Here is a 20861-nt window from a genome sequence, read left to right as displayed (position 1 = left end):
TGTATCTGCCTCAGATTTACAAAACAAGACAAAGTCTCAATTTAAAAAATGAGGCAAATCCACTTACAAGATAAAACAAGCCACACAGTTAATCACATAGGTATAAGCTTTCTTTTGACAACATTATTAGCTAAATACCTTTTCTCTTCCTTCAATATATACTGGCGTGAAATCTTTTTCCCAAGGTTTCTGAGTTATATGAGAGAAAAAGGACAGGAAAGTAGCTGCAGAAGGTTTTCTCCTATTTTGGACAAATCTGAGACATGCTTTCCTGCTACCTGCACCACCACACTGACTGCAGATTAACAGCTTCCTTTAAGTCTCCATTTTCAAAGTCTTCTCAGGATAGTTCAGATCATCAGCTCTTGTAATTTAAAGAGAGAGATTAATTTCTAAGGGACAGCTATAATAGCATGGTAGAATGCCAGATTGTTTCCTTCTTGCAGCTACTAATATGTTTGCTTTCAGAGCCAATTGATCTTTTTGAGATTCCCTTTTCCTCTTCCCCTTAGTTTGACAGAAATCTCTTAATGACGAGTCTCTGAGTGTTCTCTAAATGCAACATGTGGTGAACTCTACATCCCAAGCCCGAAGCCACAGTTTTCCCACTGTTTGTTGCTTGGGCTCAATAAACATCACACTGATATATTGAGATGACTCAGCGAGGCAGAGTTCACCTGCCAGCACCAACTCACTGGTAGGGACTTGTGAATTTTTCCAGATATCAGACAGGCTGGAAGAGCAAAGCCATTTATAGACCTGATGATTATAATGATGCATGGGAACAAAAATAGATTTACAACAACAATAACATCCAGGACAGCAATACAAATAGTGAGGATAAAAACCAGGGAAAGATAAATACCTGTCTGGAAATATGACTACTAGTGAATCAATAAGTTGATGTCCTACCAAAAGCACTTCACTACAGATTGAAAGCAACATACTGTTGGTAACCTTCAGTCTGCCCAATGCAAGTTGTGCTTTTTCTCCAGTCCTATGTACTGTTGCAAGTTGCAGTGAACCATTTCTGTTAACTAGAGGGCTGTTTCTACATCACTTTTAACTAATGACAATTAAAATAAGCTAGCTGTATTCCTGTAACATGGAATGGAATGGAGTACTTAATGCCTGTAACACTCAACACTTAGGTTTGTTAGTGAAAGACGAAAACCTGATTTTTTAGTTTCTTTTCCTATGACATTTTGTAAACTATACTATGAATAATGAATACTTTAAGGCACTTAACTTTTAAAAAATATTTTCAGGCTGTGTCCCTTCTCTGTTATGTCATGTAGTCACAAACGTAGTTCTTTTAAACACTGCTGAGGACAACTTGGTTGTAGCATGGACAAGTGTTTATTACAGGGTTTACTGCCTTGTCCTATGATTCTATGCTCTGCAAAAGCACATCTTAACTAATTCCCAAAGGCAAAGTGGCAACATTGTAAAACACTTGTGAAAACACTCAAACTATAGTTTAACCTTGTTAAAGCACAGTTCTTCTTTGGAAAGTGACACGGAAAATGGCAGTGTGGGATCCTGTATTTATTGTGTATGTGATTTCAGGATCAAACATGCTAAGTACAAGTTCTCTCCTAACATCCACAGCTAGCTCTGTAGACTCCAATGAGATTAGATAGTTGAAACTTTCATGTTCATGTATGGTTAAGATGATGGTCTCCTTAGCAGCTGTCCAAACCTGCAATTGTCATTGAAACAGATACGCCTTGCCCCCTTTCCATTTAGTTGAATGAGCTTGAGGAGGATCTGTTTTCTTCTCATTAACCTCTGTCTGTTTTTTTCACTGCTTAGGGATGAAGAACATCTTTTCAGAGAAATCAGCATATCTAACTCTGAACAAAAATATACACAAAATAGTTGTGTTGAAGAAGATGCCACTTCTTAACAATAGCACCAATTTCAGCTGAAGAATTTTAATGGCTTTTGATTTGTTTCCTGGTCTGGCTAATTGCATAAAGTATTTCCATCTCTAGAAAATTCTGATATGAACACTATTGTCCATACACATTAACCTGTTGAAATAGGCTTATTATCTGTACTTTTATTTCTCTACAGAGCCAGCTGTTGGGCATTTATGGCTGGTACCAGCCATGAGAGGATATAAGCTCCATCCAAAGCCCATTGAAATCCAGTTAACGGTATTAATTAACCATGGGGAGCTTGCTATGGGTTTGGTGCTTTTCTTTCTGCTGTATCTGAGATGGAAGCAATCAGCCTCACCTACCTCCCAGGAACTCCTGACTTGACACTGGAGCCACTTCCAATCAGAAGAGGCACATTGCCAGGTCCAGCTCCTGGCCTTTGACAGGATAAAAGTAGTTTAGTTTAAACTTCTGCTTAAGAACTTATGAACTTCAGCTGATGGAATTGCTGTAGCATTATGGTTGACACTGGAAGTTGGTCCCTCTGTGGAGAATACCATACTCACACATAGCTACCCTGAGATGCACAAAGACATCCATGTCAGGAACAGTCCTTCCCCCTGCCCCGCAATGAAAATGCAGGAACATACAGGTAGAATTTGTTTATTGGCACTACTGTGCTTTTATCTGGCAGTATGTTCAAATGTATGCTAAAATACTTAAAATTTCTGAAAAGATTACAGGAACACTTGCATCATCCATTCCAGATACAATCAAGGGGTGACTGCTTCCCAACAGATGTCAGCTATGTTCCCTCGGGTGGCAGGGTTTCTGTGCCAGTTTGCACATCACTTCTTACGGAGAACTTACTACTAATTCAAGTATCTTGAACTTTTATTATCGTGACAAGTGTAACCAGCATCTGTTTTAATCTTAGGTTATGCTTGATGCATGTTCAAATGGTTACGGATTTGTAAGGAAGCATGTGTGAGGCTGTCCTTGAAGATTATGGTTTCCAGACAGTGTAGCTGAATTTTTATGAAAAAATATGCAGGCTTTTTCCACCTCACTCTTTTGCCAATCCTGCTCAGCCTTGTGACTCAAAGGGGCAAAACTGCACAGCCCAGTGCCAATAGGGGCCCCAGTTTCAAATGCTCAAGAGCTGGTGTATCCAGACCTGAGGTTTTGGTCTGGCCTGTGAAAAGGGAGAGAAAACCATCTGTGAAATCTGGAGGCACATCTAGGTTTGGCTTCTACCCCAGGATCCCACAGGCTCCCATAATCCTTTATGGCTATCTGCAGGTTGGGAGAAGAAATCCTTTCTCTGCACTTTTCCTCTGCTCCACACCTGACACACACACAGGTTCCCCGGGGCTTCCATGGAGCCCTCGGAGCACTCCCGGGAGGCACGAACAGCAGGGTTTGGTCCTTTCGGCTTTAGAAAAATGCCCTTTTCTAACTTAAACTGGGGGGAAGGAAGAACAGCCCCCTGAGTGGGGCTTCTCCTGTGGGCAGGAGCATGCTGAAGGCACGACTGTCGCTGGCAAATCACAGCAGAGGCCCCGTGTCGCCGCTCCCCCGAGCCTCTCCCCGGGGCCGGAGCAGGCCGGCGGCGCTCGGGCAGCCTCGGCGAGAGGCGGGCGCCGTCCCTCGCATTCCTGCCTCAGCAGGGAAGGGGAGCGAGCGGGGACGCTCCTTCTCCTCAGCTTCCCCGCCCTGGCCTTTGCTTCCAGCCAGCCCCGCTGCTGGGAGCCCCCGGGGAGCCGAGCCAAGGAACCGGAGTCTCCCCTCCGGCCCCGCTGCTGAGGGGAGCGCAGGGCGGCTCAGCCAGACAGCCAGACAGAGAGCAATTAAACCCTCCCCTGGCCAGCCCCTGACACTCCCTCCTGCATTTTCCAGTCTGTGGTTACGGCGCTCAAAGGGTTCCATTAAGTCACCCAGTTTTACAGGTTCCTTAAAAAAAAAAAAAGGGGGGGGGGGTGGAGGGAGGGTTGGGGGAGGTGAGGGGGAGTGCTCGAAAGAAAAGTTTGGTCATGGCAGGGAATGTGTGATCAAAGCTGAGCCCAAGCTTCCTGTTACACCGGGACTATATATATATCGTGTCTTTAATGTTGGGGATGTAAGCAGCTGCTGGAGCCTGGCGCTGACTCTCTGCCTGATTCCCAGCGCGCTGAGGTTTCTTCCACCGACCACAATGAACAAGTTCCTGTGCTGCACGCTTGTGGTGAGTCCCTTCGGAGAGGTAGATAGGCTCTAGGATGCATTGCAGCTTCAGGCATCAGGCTGGAGAGACACGGCTTTTCTTCTGGGGTTTTTGTTTTGGGTTTGGGGGGGGTCATTGTTTGTTTTTTTGTTTGTGGGTTGCTTTGCCTTCTCTCCATTTTCTTGGTAAACCCTTTTTGTTTCATCTCTCCCAACTTTCCTGGTGAGTTTGGAATGTGATGGACATGTCCAGCTCCAGGGAGACAGCAGGGATTTTCATCCCATTTTCAAGGTAGTGGCATGATTTGCTTTCCTTTTGCTTTTATTCTGTCTTCCTCCCTCCTTTTGTAAGGCCTCATCGTATTGGTCTGAAGCAAAACCCTGTATCAAGTAATGAATTTAGAAACTGTAGGCTGGAATGTTTGTTTCTGATTTACAAAAGCTCCATCCCTGCCTGCCTCTAATCTCTGCTGCAGTGGTACTCTTGGTATCTCAGATACTGGGCTGGCTTTTTTACCCAGGAAAACCACTGTGAACTCCACAAAAAAAACCCCACAAGTGTGTGGTTCTTGTCTTGGCTTAGAAAATTCAGCCTCATATGCAAGAAAGTGATGAATTAGTAGCTGTGCCAGTAGCTATTACAGAAAAAGTTGTGTTATTAAATCTGGTGTAAGCCCCTGCTTTAAAAAGTTTTTGTTTACTTGGTGATTTAGTAAGATGCTTCCAGGTGCAAATTTAGAGATGTTAACAGTGCAGTAAATCTTTCAAAATGTTATTTAATCCATTTAGTCATATGGAATTGTATATGAGTTCAGTTTAATTAAAACCTGCTTACAGACAGATCCTGTGTAACATCTATTTGGAGGCTATTCATCTTTTGCATAAGGAAACTTTCAAAGAAAAACATTAAAAAATAATATTCAGAGCAGGCTGAATAACTTGCTTCTGGGTTGTTTTGGTGAGTACATTGGCATTAATGTTGTGGCAGAGCATTAGAACTGAGATCCATTTATTCTGAAAGCTTTTTATAAATGCAACGAGATTTCCAGGATCTGATGAGTAATGCGTGTTTATTATTCTCTGTACAACTTTCTGAAAGAGCTTTTTGAGAAACAAACCCGAAATAATTAATGGTGCAAGGGAAGAAAAATTTGTCAGGCTTGTGGTCGGCAGATTGAAATGCAGGACAATTTTTCATTTCATGTCTGATGTTGTGCCTGCTTTTTCAGTATGAAATCACAGGAAGTTAATCTGGGAATTTCAGCAATATCTAGTTATCAACTTGCCTTCTTATCTGTGGCTGTCATAAAATAATCACATCAGGATTTTGATCTTGATTAAATGCAATGTGCCTATTCATGTTCTCCCATAAAGTAATAGCATTTGGTGAAGTTCAGCTTAATCCTCTGACAGATGAGTCTTGGAGCTGAAACACATCAATGGCAGTAGATAACAAAGAACTTAATCATTCAACTGCATTATTACTATTATTATTATGCAATTTATTTTAAATTATTGTGACATTTAAGTAAAATTAGTGAAGTTCAAGTACTATCAGATGTGCTAGAGCTCAGAAGAGTAGCTTTAGTACCTGTTTTATAAGAACCCTTTTAGGAGGCACAACTGTTGTTCAAAGTTGTGTTTGTTTGGCTCACACACCTCCAAACCTAGTTTGGAGACATTGTATCTAAAAAGACTTTTGGGGCATGATGAGAACCTTGGTCTCTTTGCTAAGGTTTCAGAAGGGTTACCTGGTGCACTCATGTTTGTGTTGTTTGCTTGGAACACTAAAGCTGCTTACAAACATTATGAAATTGGTCTGAATGGAAGAAGTTCCCCAGAGCTGAATCTCATTACTTGTCATGTAACTATCTTGACCCTTATACTTGACCTTTCTCTATTTTGGATCTCTGGGCACATGTGACATTCTTTTTCTGGCTTGCCTGTTGGGTTTGCTGTGTGTAGGCAGCAGTGGCTTTGCAGCCCGCGAGGGTAGGAGTTATCTTTCTGTCTGACTTTCTTTCTGTCTGCATGTGTCTTGGTTAAAAATAAAACACTAAGGTTACCAGAAGAATTTTAAAAAATATTGTCGAAATTGAAGCAACACCCACTGTTCAATCTCATGGAAAACTTAATTTTTTCCTTCTGTAAAAACACCTGTTTGCACATAGTACTGGACATACATTCTCTAGCTAGCAGTCAGCTGTTAGAAATTATGTTAGTGCAAAGGGAGACTGTAGTCACTGTGGGAGCACCCCAGCTTTGGGTTAGCTCTAAATCTTGCTGTCACTCTGGTGAATAATGTTCCAAAATGTAAGACATGTATTTTGGAGAGTATCCGGTTAGTTTTTCCTGCTTTCTCCCTCTACAAGCTTCAAGGCAAATGTAACTCATATAAATGAAGACTTTCAATTTAGCACTTGTTTGATAAGATGTAAAACTGCTCTTCAGCTGAATTTCATTTTCCTACCACTGAAAATGAAACAGTAGTTTCGACCCGTAAATTGCTTTGTGAATGACAACTAATGGTGCCTCAAAAAGTCTCTACAAGACTTGACTTTTTGACATATTTCTTTACTGGTAGAGAAATGAAGACAGTGTTTCATAGCCTCAGTTTTCAATACGGGTCGCTCAGGAGAGTCACCAGTTGCATTCCTTATGTAAAAGAACAGCCTTCACTTTATAAAGTGTCTTCCAAACAAAAGTAGGTTCTGTTATATCCAAAGTGAGTGGATTACAGTGAAGCAGAAAGGTGGAAGAGCTTTATAAGCTGAACTCAAACCAGTGAAAATGACTCCATGTTAGCTTTCACTGTGTACCTGGCACTCGGCTGTGGTCTGCAGAAAGGTCCTTTGTCTGGGCAGCACTCTTGTGAGCCTGCAGCAATCCATAGTTCATCAGTGCTGCAGAGCTGCTGGCCCAAAGAGGTTAAATCTGGTGACTGCATGGGCCTCCAGAACAGCAAGATAAGAAGGATGAGAGCCGGATGGGAGTAATTTCTTCCAGGATGACAAATATTTTAGAATGGTTATTTTCAGTAGGTGGACGTGGACCTGATCCAGCACAGCATTGTCACATACTGGATCTGAGACACAAGCTGTTGATGAGGAGGACCTTGATAATATCATCCAGTGCTATAATATCATCCGGTAATATTTTGCCAGTGGGATTTCTCTGGGCCTGAGCATGATTTCAGTGAGGAATTCTACCTGAGGGCTGAGGATATGTGAAGGCCTCCTGCCTTAGCTTTGTCCAAATACTTTGTGTAGAAGACAAAGTAGGAGAGTTATGAGGTTTTACTTTGAACCCAATGCAAACACTGGGAGCAATCTGACAGATGTCTTGAAAGATTATTTATCACACAAGAAAATATGCTTTGGAATACTTGCGGAATGCAAAACAGAAACAGATTTATCTTTCTCAGCAAATTAAACATTCTCCTTTGGTCTACAACCCAAAACCACAAAGCCAAGCTATATAATAATATTTTCATATGCTGAAAAGCCACTTTCTTTTCTGCCACAAAGCAGTGATTTAAAGGGATGATGCTTGAATGATTTTTACTTCATGTGCTTTGTCTTCTAGTTCATTTTAATTCAACAAGAGAAAGCAAGCAGCTCTTTGCCTTACATTTAAAGATGAAAGAAAAGGGCGTGTATTTTTTTATGCCCAGTATCTGAAATGAAATTTTACAATCACATTATTTCTCTTTCAAAAGCATCTTCTAAGGACTCAAATAAATGGACTGCACAGGCCTTTTATGTTAGCATTGTGTATGCTGACATAAGGATGGTATGGAGAAATATAGCTTCAGGCCTAATGTGCTGAGTGACACAATGAAAGAACTGCTTTCTAGCCTTGGGTACTTCATCTTGAATAAGTTCTCAGTATTTACTTGCATCACACTGACTTACACTAGACTTACTTTCCAATATTTACAGTTCATCCCAATTTCTCACACTGAGACAGGCATCCTGAGAGGTGCCCAGGATTTTCCCCAGGGAGATGGATGAAGATTGAGTTCTTCAGTCCTTTCAGAACTGAGCCCATGACATTAGAACTCAATTTCACACAATAGGTTGTTAGATGTAGTTAGTGATACTAGGTTTTCTTTTGCTATAACTATTTTATTACTGATAGCATTTCGTATTCATAGAACAAAAAAAACCTCTAACGTTTGGGAGGTTTTTTTTAAATTGAGCCTTGCATTTCACTACCCCTAGAAAAAAATGTATCTGACTAAAAATTAATTTGTTGAGATGAAAAACATACTGAGCATTATTGGCTTCCCTCAGTGTTGGGATATAAAGGATTGGCTGAGGGTTTAAAAATGAAAGAAGCTGCCTGGATCTTTTTAGTCCCTTCTCCATCTCTTCCAGGAAACCAAATGTCATATCTACTTTCAGAGAAGCATTGAGAGCTATATTTAAGGTACATTTCTTGCACCTGCTTCTCAGTGAAAGGCTGTTCCCAATCTTCTTCTGATGAGAGAATCCCCTTTTCATTTGCCAGCATTACCCTTTAACAGAGAAAGTTCTTCTCTCTGAGGTCACTGTCTACCTATACTGAATTCATAGCTTCTGTTATGACTTGCCAAGCTATTGAACAAGTCCAGATCCTCTCCAAGAAGAAGCTCCCAATTTCCTTCTAAACTTTCTCTGTATCGCTTCCCAGTGAATTAACCTTTCCTAAACACAGATGAACAGAACTTTACACAATCTTCTGAATGACAAATCCATTAATTTGGCCATGTGCGGCACTGGTGGATGCCAGCTCTGGTTTCTTAAGGGTTATAGGATGAACATTTTCATTGTCCCTACTTCTGATTCCCGTCAACTGAAGCCAGACTTGTAGTTTCTTCCTTCTTCCAGACTAGCACATGATACCTTTTCCAGCAAGAGCAAAACAGGCCAGTGCCAGCATGATTATGGAAGAAGTCTTGCTTTCTATGAAGCTTTTGGGGAGACCATTGTTCAAAACTAGTAAGTTCTGATTATGGCATTTTCCTATGCTCAAATAGTGCTGTTTCTTACAGAAGAGATTCAGGTGCTTCGTATGTAGACCACCTTTAAATATGGGCATTCAGATCAATCAGAGGTTTTATGTAGCTAAGAATCTGCTATCAAGTTGGTCATAGCATAGTTTAGGAGAGGAAATGTCAGGAATGACATAAAATTCATTTAAATACCATTTTAATTTGTCTTAGGAACATCCTTTTGAAGGGCGTCTCCTGATCATCCTTATTTACCGTATTTAAGTTTCCACATCAGAGCAGCCCTGGAGTGCACAAAGTAGATTTACCAAAGTAAACTGGCCTGATGAAAGTAAATCCAGAGATGGACCCCAGAGACACACCAGATGCACTGTAACCACTAATGCATGCTTGTCCATGAGAGCAGATTGAAGTTAGTCTAAAATATCCCCTCAGAATAATACATAATGCGGATGTCAGGTGCGCAGCACCATCTGTTTTTCTCAGCAAATCTGCTGTAACAGGTGATGCAAATTCCTAATGTAAGCACAAACTCAGGGTGTGTTAGGCCAGGAGAAAGGACAATTTAGTGATGTTCCCCTCCAGCTTATTCTGGGAACTGGGGGACAAAAAGTCTTTTCATTCTGTTTGTGCCAAGTTGCTGCAGTAAAACTAGTGAAAATTATATTTCATTATCTTCCACCATTACTACTGAATTTTTGCAAAACATCTGAGAAATAGATTGCTTTTACTTTGGCACTTGATGTAGGTTTAAAGCTAACTTCTGATTTGCAGGTTGCATATCAATATTCAGAGTATTCCGGTGTGCTACGTGTTTTCAGACTGCATAGAAGACAATTTCGCAGATTTTTTTTTTTAAGTATTATCAAGTAACTTACAGTAGTCTTATGAAGTGTGGTATTGGGGATTGAGGTCTAGAAATGTACTTAGCAACGTACTAATGGCTGTATTTGGTCTAAAAAAAAATCCTGAAACAAAAAGCCCTAAAATGGGCTGTCTATGGCAGTGGTCAACACCTGATGCATAGAAGACATGGAAGAAAAAGACAGAAAAATATCACTATTTTTCCAAAACAGTCCTCAGACTCAAGCAATTTTTAGCTTGGGATTTCTTGATTAAAAGGTGACGTTTATGTTTAATAGTCCTTTATGATTTTCATCTATTACTATGTCAGGTAACATCATGAACTCGACTGTTTACAATGTCCTGTGGCAGTAAGTTGCACAGCTCACTGTGCTAATAAACTCATAGTAGTCAAACAGTAGCAGTAATGATAATCTAGCTCTATGTCGAAAATGATGTATAAAATGCTCTGGTAAAATCCTGAGATATTGATTGCATTTATATCTTTAGTTTGACTGAAGAATCTTTATGTCATAATTTTTCACTAAATAAAATAGTTGGATCCTGCATACGTGTGGCTCAGCCACTGATCAACAGATTACTGCAGCTATGTAATTTGTGTTTCTGGTAAAAAAAGGGAAAACAAGTGTGATGTGCTTTTGTTTTAAAAGCACAAAGAAAAAAATCAAATGGGAAGACTGATTTTAGTGATGCTGATTTATTAATCCTATTAATATGGGGTTTGGCTATGCTCATCTAGATTAATAACATTCTGGTTGTCATTATTAGTTCAGAGTTATTGGTTCTTCCAAAGACAAAACTCTGCATATCTCACACACATAGTGTTCAAGTATTGTTTTGCTCAATTTTTAAAATTGTGTTGAAATGTTTTCAATTTTTATTGGCTTGTTTCCACAGCTGTAGGTTCTTCAGGAAGCGTCTCCATTTTCCCCTACAAACCCCTATGCTTTCATACTCTGATTGTTGAATTCTAATTAATTTTAATGCTGAATCATCCCCTGCAGCAAAATTCTTTACTTGCCTCATACATGGTTTCCATTGTAAATAGTTGAGTAAGGAACACAGATAAAATCTTGTTGTTCTTGCTCCTACGTGTTGCAGAGTACAGTTAAAAGTCATGAAATGATTCACCTACCTGTTTGTCACATGAAAATGTGTCACCAAGGGCAGAGGCACAACCCAGACGAGCAGATTATAGTGCAGTGACAGCTTTGGGTTTGTTAGGAGCTGCGCACTGCAGAGCAGGAATACTGGTGTTTCTGCATGAGGATGTGCTGCCCATATGACTGGTTGCTGTCCCTAATAATTTTCACAGTGTCACACTTCTACCTCTGTTGGGAATTGTCTTGGGTTTCCACAGAAACCTGCATGAAGTGTGGGTTGATTCTTGTCCTTGTAGTGCCTGTGCCACAGATTGTAGTCAGATATGTTTTGTGAGGGGAGCACATGTGTCCATGCAAGTCTTGGACTCTAGGATGCTAGTAATTGTATTATCTATTACTGAATTAAAACTATAGAAGAAAACTTTACTGTTCACATCAACAATTAATGAGATTACCAGGACTTCCTTATTACTAGAGTCATAGCTGTAGATTTACCAAGGGTGGGGGCATTTTTCCTCAATGTAAAACCACTCACTATTAAAAAATGTGCTGCGCCCTCTTTGTTAAATAGATCACATGAACCAGATCCAGTCATTTAAGGAAAATGGAGTTGCTCATCAAACTTCAAAGACTAATAAGGAATTTCTCACAATGAAAGGTATTGTGCATTGAGACCACAAGAAAAGTGAGATCTCCACCTCTAGAAATCACAGATTGGATAAGTTATCAGACTTAGTCAAAGGTAGCTACAAGAGGCTGTAGGGAATATCCATACTATCTGCATTTCATTCCTCAGCCTAACTATAGCTGTATGAAAAGTGGATTCATAGACAGGCAACAGGAGAATGCATTTAAGAGTATTTGCTTAAGCAATAAGAGTTCCCAAGTTAAGCACCTAAGTTGTTTATTGTGACTTGTGTTAATGCAGATGAAATTTTGAATTGTCCTTTCCAAACTTAATAAGACTATGGCTTTAGAAGTGCCATGATGTGGCAGAAGTGAGGCCCTTAAATGAAGCATCTCAAGGAAATACAGAGTTAAAAAAAAAAAAAAGTTAATTCCACTTATACTTTGGGGACATTTGGAAAAGAAGAAATACATTTTTGAAATTGAATTGGCAACTCTGTATTAGCTGAGGGGGATTAAAATAGCAACACAGATAAGTCCGTTAGATCTATAATTTGATTTGATACACTTAAGAAAAACATCTTAAGTCAGAGCCAGTTTACTTCATCTTTATAAAATGTACAAGTTTTGGAAGAGAAGTGGCACATGCATACAGTGCTGGGACAGAGCTGGGTTATCAGTGAGGAGGGGTCTGCTGTTGGCAGACCCTGTGGGGATCAGGGTGGTTCTCGAGAGTTATTTTTGTGGTAGACCGGTGGAATCACAGAACCAAATTTTCAATTATAAGACCAGAACAAAGGGATATGGAGGTTGTCTCTGCAGCAGGGCAGGATGTCTCCGATCACTAGGTCCCAAATCACACCAGCAAAGCAGGCTGTTGTAGGAAGCAGGGGGACTGTAGCTGTCATTGCATATGCCGGTACAGAACCAGATTCTCACAACAGCTGTGAGCCTGTGGTTTTAGGTAGGAAATGAAAGCATTGGCCTGGTCTCTTCCAGCTCATGCAATTAAGTACTTAATGTGCCCTTCATAACCTGCGTCATTCTCTGCCTCTGTCTCCAGCTGTGTCTTCCCCTTTGATGTAGCTGCCACATTGCATCCCAAGAGCTGCTGTGTATCAGTGAAAAATTAAGTGGAAAGCATTAAAAAGTAGCCTCTATTGTTCTAGCCATTAATTCCTGGTAAAAAAATAGTGTAAGCAAAATAGTGTGAGGAATCACCTTTAAAGGTGTGGTGGTGGTGCAGTACACTGGTCAGATTCATATGCTCGGGCACAATTGCTTTTGCATCTGAGGTACTCAAGAACACAGGGGTGCATAATCCCCACACTGACTGTGCATCAGATAAATTCTCTGGTGCCAGGCAGTAAAAGGCCATTGCCCAGTGATATTAAAAGGGTGTAAATGGGAGAAGAATAGGATCTACATCTCTGGAAGAACAAGGAATCACTTAGGTCGGGAAGATTTGCTAGATAAAATCCTGAAACTTTCCCGTTCTAAGATAGACATGGGAGAGTCTGGAAGCTGGCCAGTATCTTGGCAATTTCTAACGCAAATATTTGTTTGAGGATAGTGACATGAGTAGACTCATAAACTCATTAAAGTGCAGGTTTCTTTTTGATCATGGTGCTCCCCGGAACTAAAAGGAAGTGATGTTTTATTTTCCTGTCACTAGCTGTTGGACATTTCTGTTAAGTGGACCATCCAGGATGACTCTCCCCCTAAGTATCTCCATTACGACCCAGGAACATCTCGCCAGCTGCTGTGTGACCAGTGTCCTCCTGGGAGCTACGTGAAGCAGCACTGCAGCGCCAGCAGCCCGACGCAGTGCGCCCCGTGCCCGGCTCAGTACTACGCCGACGAGTGGAACAGCAACGAGGAGTGCCAGTACTGCAGCACCGTGTGCAAGGAGCTGCAGTTCGTCAGGCAGGAGTGCTCCAGCACGCAGAACCGCGTCTGCGAGTGCGTCAAGGGCAGGTACCTGGAGCTCGAGTTCTGCTTGAGGCACACGGAGTGTCCGCCCGGGTTCGGTGTGGCACAGGCAGGTGGGTGCCGCTCCTCCATAGGCACAGACTGAATTAGAGCCCTGCCGCACGTCCGCGATTCATGGCGGTTACAAGATTAGGAAAGAGGCTTGTCCAGATGAAATTGCAGGACAGTAAATTGTAAAGCCAATTGAACCTGTTCTAGTCTGCATCATTTGGGCTGTAGCCAAATGAAGGTTTCTCAGTGGAATACCCTGCTCCTGCTGTAATATATAACTTAATGGCAGTAGCAAATGTAGCAAATTGCACTCTAATGAGAAACATGATGGATTGCGTCTTTTAAAGGAACATTATCTGTCGTGTAGTGTTTGTGTGTGATAAATAATAATGTTTTCGTTTTGAAATCTGCTGTTTCAAGCAACTGTGTATCTTGATAAACACCAGGAGCACTACATTTGACACCAAGTGTATAATTATAACAACATTAATATAGCTCTAGCATCACAGCAATATGTGGTAATAATTAATTATCACCATCCTAAGTGGAATTCTTAGGGAAACTGTTACTATTATCAAGCAAACAACTATTTCTTTGTCAAGCAGGCTGGCACAGTGCTGAATGTCTGATGGGGATATAGAGCAAAGCAGCACTTTTCAGTGGAGTGTATTCTTCATTTAAGACAACATAAATTGTTAAAACAATAATATGTTCTTCCCTCAAAACAAAATACATCATTTATTGTTTGGTAAATGTCATGGCCCAGTTTAGCTCCAGTATTTAACACAGCCTGAAAGAATTGTAAACTGTCATTGTATCAGAGCTTGATCACTGTCTGGAGAGGAGCACTGAGGAAGGAAATGCAGAAAATCAAAGTGTCTCAGACACCCACAGGCAACCCGTCTCCGGCCTACTGAATGATTTCCCTAGGAATGACGTACCTGCAGTGAGAAACACTAGGGCTCACCTCTACATTTTAGAGCTGAGCTGAATGACAGGCTGGAAGCCCTTTTCTGGGTTATGAACCTCTCCTTGGAGAGCAGCTTTGATGTAAGGAGAAATGTCACTGCTGTAGCTGCTCACTAGTCCTTGAGTAATTGATTGATGAAGCATTATCCTGATGCCCTTCCACTGTTAAGCATTTCCACTGGCAGCTACCCCATTTCCATATTGTAAACCTTCATTAACCTAAACTAACTAAACCCAGGGACTTGGGTTAATGAGGTTCCACTGTATCTCGGCAGCAAGTCAAAAGGGGCCAGAAACAAAGTTCTCAGAAAGAATGTTTGGGAGGTGAACAAAGTATAAATTGTCTGAGCAACCAGCATGCTGCATCCCTGTGAGCACAAGGAAATGTGGCAGACAAATTTCAATCCTTCAGCTCAGAATGAAGCAAACTTTTAAAGATAAAATGTTGAATTTTGTAATATCTTGAAAAATTGGTTTCCAAAAGACCATCAGATTGAACCAGCTGAACCCAAGCAGACCTCAAACAAGGAATGAAAACATTGTAAAAATAATTGCTTCCCCCTATGTCAGTAGTCAGTTTTTGAGGTGAGGCAGCAATTAAGAACTTAATAAGCATGTACTGCACTGTGTTACTGCCTTCTGCCATATGATAGCCCTGAACTTTGTAATGATGCAAATTCAGATGAATAAAACCTAAGAGTAGAAAAATATGATTTCACTCCCACACAGGGAGGTGGTGTGGTCCAGTGCCTCATTTAAGGCTTAAAGCATTAGAAATCTGTTTCCCCGGTGCCAGTTGTCCACGATTACACTGGGATATCACCTTGCTTTTGTAATCCCCTTTTGTGAGTGCAGATTAAGGCTTCGTTCCTTTCTGCCACGGCCGGCCCTGTGCGAGGCAGGGTATCACTGTACCGGGGAAGCAGCACTGCTGTGAGGCAGCTCTGTCTCCCCGGTGGCGGCTGCCGTTTCCCTGGGAAGAATGGGGGATTCCAAGCGAGTTGGAGGGAGTGGCAGAGGGGCAGGCAGACAGCAGCAGTTTGTGCCCTGAACAAGAGCGGCGAGGTAAACAGCGAAGAACCTGGCAGAGCTGGAGGGTGACTTTATGCTCAGCGATGAGAACACTGATGGATTACCCGGTTTATTCCTCTCTTGTGCTGCAAAGATTAGGCAGGAAGCTCTGAGCAGAACGATGCACCATTTGCGGAAACACTCCTTTCTTCCACTTCCTTGCTGCCAGAACACAACAGCATCCTGTCTGTAGCAGGGAAAGTTGCTAAAATCCGGCTGATTCAGGACAGCCGATGGCTGCCCGCGCGGTGCAGGTGCTGGCTGGAGCTTTGTCCAGCCCATAACTGCAGGCAGTGCACATTGCGCAAGGGCAACGCGGTGGCTGCAGAAAGCACAGGATTTGGGAGCTGCTTGGCTACATACAGGTTCTCTGGCAACTATAAACTCCTTTGTTTTCACTCGTTGTCTGATGAAGTGCTAAGTCAGGTTGTATGCAAGCACTATTCTTTATTTCACAGCTGATTCAAAACCTGAGATTCATACTCTTTTTCTCTAAGGATTTCCCAAAATAAATAGAATATTACTTAAAAGCTAACATTAAAATAATCATCCACATGTAAATACTTTAAAAATACACTAGATGGAGGTATTTTCTTAATTCAAGTATAGTTTCCAATTATTTCGAATAAATTTTAAGCACGTGCTTAAGTTCATGTTCATTAATGCACTATTAGATACCAAACGTCAGGCACTTGTTAAATGTTGGATGAATAAGGATGAATTAAGAGTGAATATACAGCAGTTATTGGTGCTGTTACTTTCCTGACACTAGTGGTTAGACTGCATAGTTTCAGATTTCATGGATTAGTTTTCTTCCTCTTTGTAAATGTGCTAGAACCATATGTTGTCATTCTGTTGTTGTATCATATATTTAGTTCTGAAGTAAAAATACGCATTTTAAATCACCAAGCAAAACATGTATGTCTATTAAATACTTTTGTTACATTGGTTACTCTGCTTTCTTTGCTTTTAATAGTACTTAATTCAAACCTCAAAAGAATTTCAAAATTGTTGTCTTTAGTTGATATTTAGTTGGGTTGTATTTTTATCTAGAACTGAAGTAATTCAAGTAAGGTTCTGGGCAGTTATTGCAGAGTGAAATTCAGAACACTTTTTTTTGCCATTTAATTGCTTTACAGAATATTTGTACAGTTGAAGGATGAAGATCAGACATAGTGTAATGTCTGAACAGATTCAAGTAATTGAGGTTTTAAAGATATTACTTTACTAAATTACTGATTTAACCAGTGATCACTGATTTTAAACTTGGTAACAAGCATATTTAAGAGTACTATTTACTGTATTTCACCAGCAGGAACATAATTCTCTTTAGGCATCTTCTGTCTTTTTTTTTTTTAAGTGATTCCTTAGTAGATTGCAAACATAAAAAACAGAAGCATGACAGTTTAGAGGAATGTTTTCCTTGCTTTCTGTATTCTTTTAAATTTTTTTTCCACAGTTGAGGTTATACATAATTGAATGCATTGTTTTCCTGTTTCCACAGGTACCGCTGAGAGTGATACTGTATGTGAGAGATGTCCAGAAGGATTTTTCTCAAATGAAACCTCATCCAAAGCAACCTGTCTTAAGCACACCAACTGTAGTGCCCTGGGTTTCAAAATAGCTTTGAAAGGAAATGAGGTTCGTGACAACATCTGTCAGGAAAATACAGATATGACACCTCAAAAATGTGGAATAGGTGTGTATCACATTAAAGAAGAATGCTCTGAAAACATACTTTTAGTTATCATTGAAATTAATTTATCAAAATCTGGGATAAAAATACCTAGCTTGTTAGCTCTTTGCCTGCTATGGTGATGGCCATAGTAGAATTTTAACTATTGTAGTTCAGACTAAAACGAACTCGAGCAGAAAGAGAAACAGCACTATAAAGATAACTTCTTAGTCTGTTTTACTAACACGTTTTCTTATCATTCTTGGGGGTTTTTTGTTGCTTTTTTTTTCTGAGTCAAGGTAAGAGATCAGAACAACTGACATCTCTTTCTCATTTCAGATGTAACCCTGTGTGAGGAGGCTATGTTCAGGTTTGCTGTTCCTACTCATCTCACACCTAAGTGGCTGAACATACTAGCAGACAGCTTGCCTGGGACAAAGGTTAGCACAGAAGATATCGAAAGGATTAAACAAAGGCACAGTCCTCAAGAGCAGACCTTTCAGCTTTTGAAAATATGGAAGCAGCAGAACAAAGAACAGGATATGGTCAAGAAGATTATCCAAGGTATCTTATTGTGACAGCATGTGCATTATGAACAACCTTCTGAATGGCATTTTAAAAACTGTTTGGGATCAAATACCCCCTGGGGATGTGTTGTGCTTGGAGAAGGATCTGCAGGGGCTGACTGAGATACATCGATGCAGTGAGCATAGAGAAGATGGGGGAAAGCAGGAACAGAATTCCACTTCTCCAGATCAGTCAAGGACTGAATTCTTCCCAGACTTGTGGCCCGCTTTGGAGCGTGTGTTGTGCCATGACCAAGGTCCCCTTTTGAGACTGCACAACATACGAAGAATTTTGATCAAGTGAGGAAAGTGTTTCCCACTGTAATGTTTGAGCAGTTGAGGTTAGAGGGAGCTGGTTGCCTGCAGCTGAGAGTGCAATTTGTCTTCTATAAAGTGGAGGTTGATATTTTGGACTGGGACATCTATCCACAGGGTGCGGGCACATGGGAGTGAGGAATACACAGACAGGCTTTCCCTTCTGGTACCTATTTGTCATGCTGATTCACTGCTTGTTTGTGCTGAATCTACCAAGACAGATTTCAAAGATGAAATAGTGCTGCAGTGTTAATAGCAAGGTTTCTTACAACAGTCAGGCCAACCCTTTTCATGTAAGCCACCATCAACAACCACCACGTTCGAATGGCATATAGTCCACTCAGAATAGATTTGAAAAATGCTGCAGAAATGTTTTTTAACCCTCTGCTATTTAGTATGTATGCTTATGTCAGACTGTGAAGTGTATAGAGTACTTCAAAATTCAAAATTATTATTTTAACAAAGCTTGCCTAGGCATTTCTGAACAGAATGAGCTAAATTTTCATTCACTGGAACCAAATACTAGGAGTCCTGTCACATACACACAACATTTTACAAAATAGATAAGCCTAAAAAAGCAAAGATGAGAGAATTATTTGAAGCAAAGGTATTTGGAAAGCAAACTCACCTTGGAATTGTGGAAGCTTTTCTGCAGGCTACAGTAAAGTTGTAATGTTCTGTACTTACCTCTCTTATCTTTTTACTTTCTATAGATATCAATCTTTGTGAAAACAGTGTCTTCAAGCATGTTGGCCACCTGAACCTCACCTTTGAACATCTCAGCATGCTGATGGCAAGCTTACCAGGCAAGAAGGTGGGAAAAGAAGATGTTGAGCGCACAATGAAACTATGTCAACCCACAGAGCAAGTTCTGAAGCTTCTCAATCTGTGGAGAATAAAGAACGGTGACCAGGACACCATTACAGGTTTAATGTATGGACTGAAGCACTTGAAAATGTACCACTTTCCAAAACGAACCATCCAAAGTCTGAAAAAGGTGATTAAGTTTCTTCACAGATTTACAATGTATAGATTATACCAGAAACTCTTTTTAGAAATGGTAGGGAACCAACTTAAATCTGTGAAAGTAAGATGTGTCTAGCTCAAGATATGTTTCTCTCTCCACTGACTATTTTTCTCTAATTACTGCCAGCAGTAATTAAACTGGAACATTATTTCGCCACATTTTGATTTACTATTTATAGGAATGCCTGACTGGAATAGTTCTAAGTCTCCTGCAGTGGTTTTGAAGGTTTATTTTTTCTTTAATAAAAATCACTTTTGTGTAAGCTGTTAACCCAATGATAACACTAAGAGCCTGATTCTGCATTTTTGCACATTCAGAGTTGAAAAGTCCCACTACAGTCACTAGATGAGAAAGGAATGCCAGACCAGGCTCTCTACTCCAGTATTTGCTATTTATATTCTTCAAAGAATAAACATTTTTGTTGTACATATTTATTAAGTTAAATGGAAATTGTATGAGACTGAATTTTAGGAAGAGGAATGGAAAGCACACTGTATATTTTCTAGTTAAACAAAAATGATTCCATATATTTTTCTGGCAAAATTTTGTAGCATGCCCTAAGAGTTATTAATTTCTTTACATTTTGTATTTAAAAAAATGTATTATTGCTTAGTATTATTTGTATAAGTTGTGGTATCTTTTGGTAAGGATGTTTTAATTTATCCAATGATTTTAACTCAAATACGGTGAAGATATAGCTCAAGTGACCTGAATATTTAAATATTCTGTGAGGAAGTGAATGTACCATATTTAAGAAGCTGGATTTTTATATAGAATTTCATAATCTTATTTTATAAAACAATTAAATTTTTCAGTTTACTTTTTGACTGGTGTTTTACTCTTGACTCTGATGTAGGAACTAATTACAAAGACAGACTATGTGGATTTTGCACCTTATCTTGGGCCTGGGTCTCTGCTACTCCCTCTCTGGTCTAGTAGTTAATATGTGAACCATGTAAATATTGATGAGCACTGGATTTTCACGGTCATTGCAAAGATGTAGAAGAAGCTAAAAAAGTATTAATGGTTCCAGTCTAAAAGGCCCAGGTGGTTGTGATACAATTGATTACAACTCCACAGACACATTTGGGCCAGCACCACTCTTGGCCCAGTGATGTTCTTGGAGAGCTCACAACCTTTGCCCTAACCACAGCTTGTAATTTCATGGAGGAAAGATGATGCATAGGCCTGACAGGCTTGGAAAGCCTCACATACTGCCACTGTGTTTAAAGGAAGGGAACACAGAGAGGTCACAGAAGAAAAATAGTCATTTACCATTTCCCTCAGCTACAGGATGAGGCACCTACAAAGCCCTGAGCCCCATAAAAACAGAACAGAGAGTGGATGAGTGTCTTATCAAAAGCTCACAATTTTATGGACCAGTGGTCATTCACAATGCACACCAAAGGCTTTGGTGGCTTCAGAGAGAGACTGTCATCTTGGGGTTTTTTCTTTAAACCATGTGAACAGAGCTTGAATATTCAACATATTCTTTTCCATTGTGTAAGGAAAGGAAATCCATAAGCATTTAGGCTTGTATGACAAATATTCTTCTACTACAGATGAGAGGAACTTAAGCA

At 40.4% G+C, this 20861-nt stretch overlaps 1 protein-coding gene across 1 annotated transcript; it reads left to right on the top strand.

Annotated features, from left to right (window-relative positions):
• The first annotated feature begins 3889 nt into the window (after positions 1-3889).
• TNFRSF11B (TNF receptor superfamily member 11b) lies at positions 3890-20100 on the top strand. Its single transcript, XM_048286953.1, has 5 exons — positions 3890-4110; positions 13351-13720; positions 17203-17397; positions 17713-17937; positions 18968-20100. The coding sequence occupies exons 1-5, from the start codon at positions 4081-4083 to the stop codon at positions 19354-19356; spliced, it is 1209 nt and encodes a 402-aa protein (XP_048142910.1). The 5' UTR covers positions 3890-4080; the 3' UTR covers positions 19357-20100.
• Positions 20101-20861: the final 761 nt, after the last annotated feature.

This window comes from Corvus hawaiiensis, chromosome 26 (assembly GCF_020740725.1).
Source record: "Corvus hawaiiensis isolate bCorHaw1 chromosome 26, bCorHaw1.pri.cur, whole genome shotgun sequence".
NCBI classification, from domain to species: Eukaryota; Metazoa; Chordata; class Aves; order Passeriformes; family Corvidae; genus Corvus; species Corvus hawaiiensis.
The sequence above is the reverse complement of the archived record's forward strand: the minus strand, read 5'-3'. Positions and strand labels throughout refer to the sequence as shown.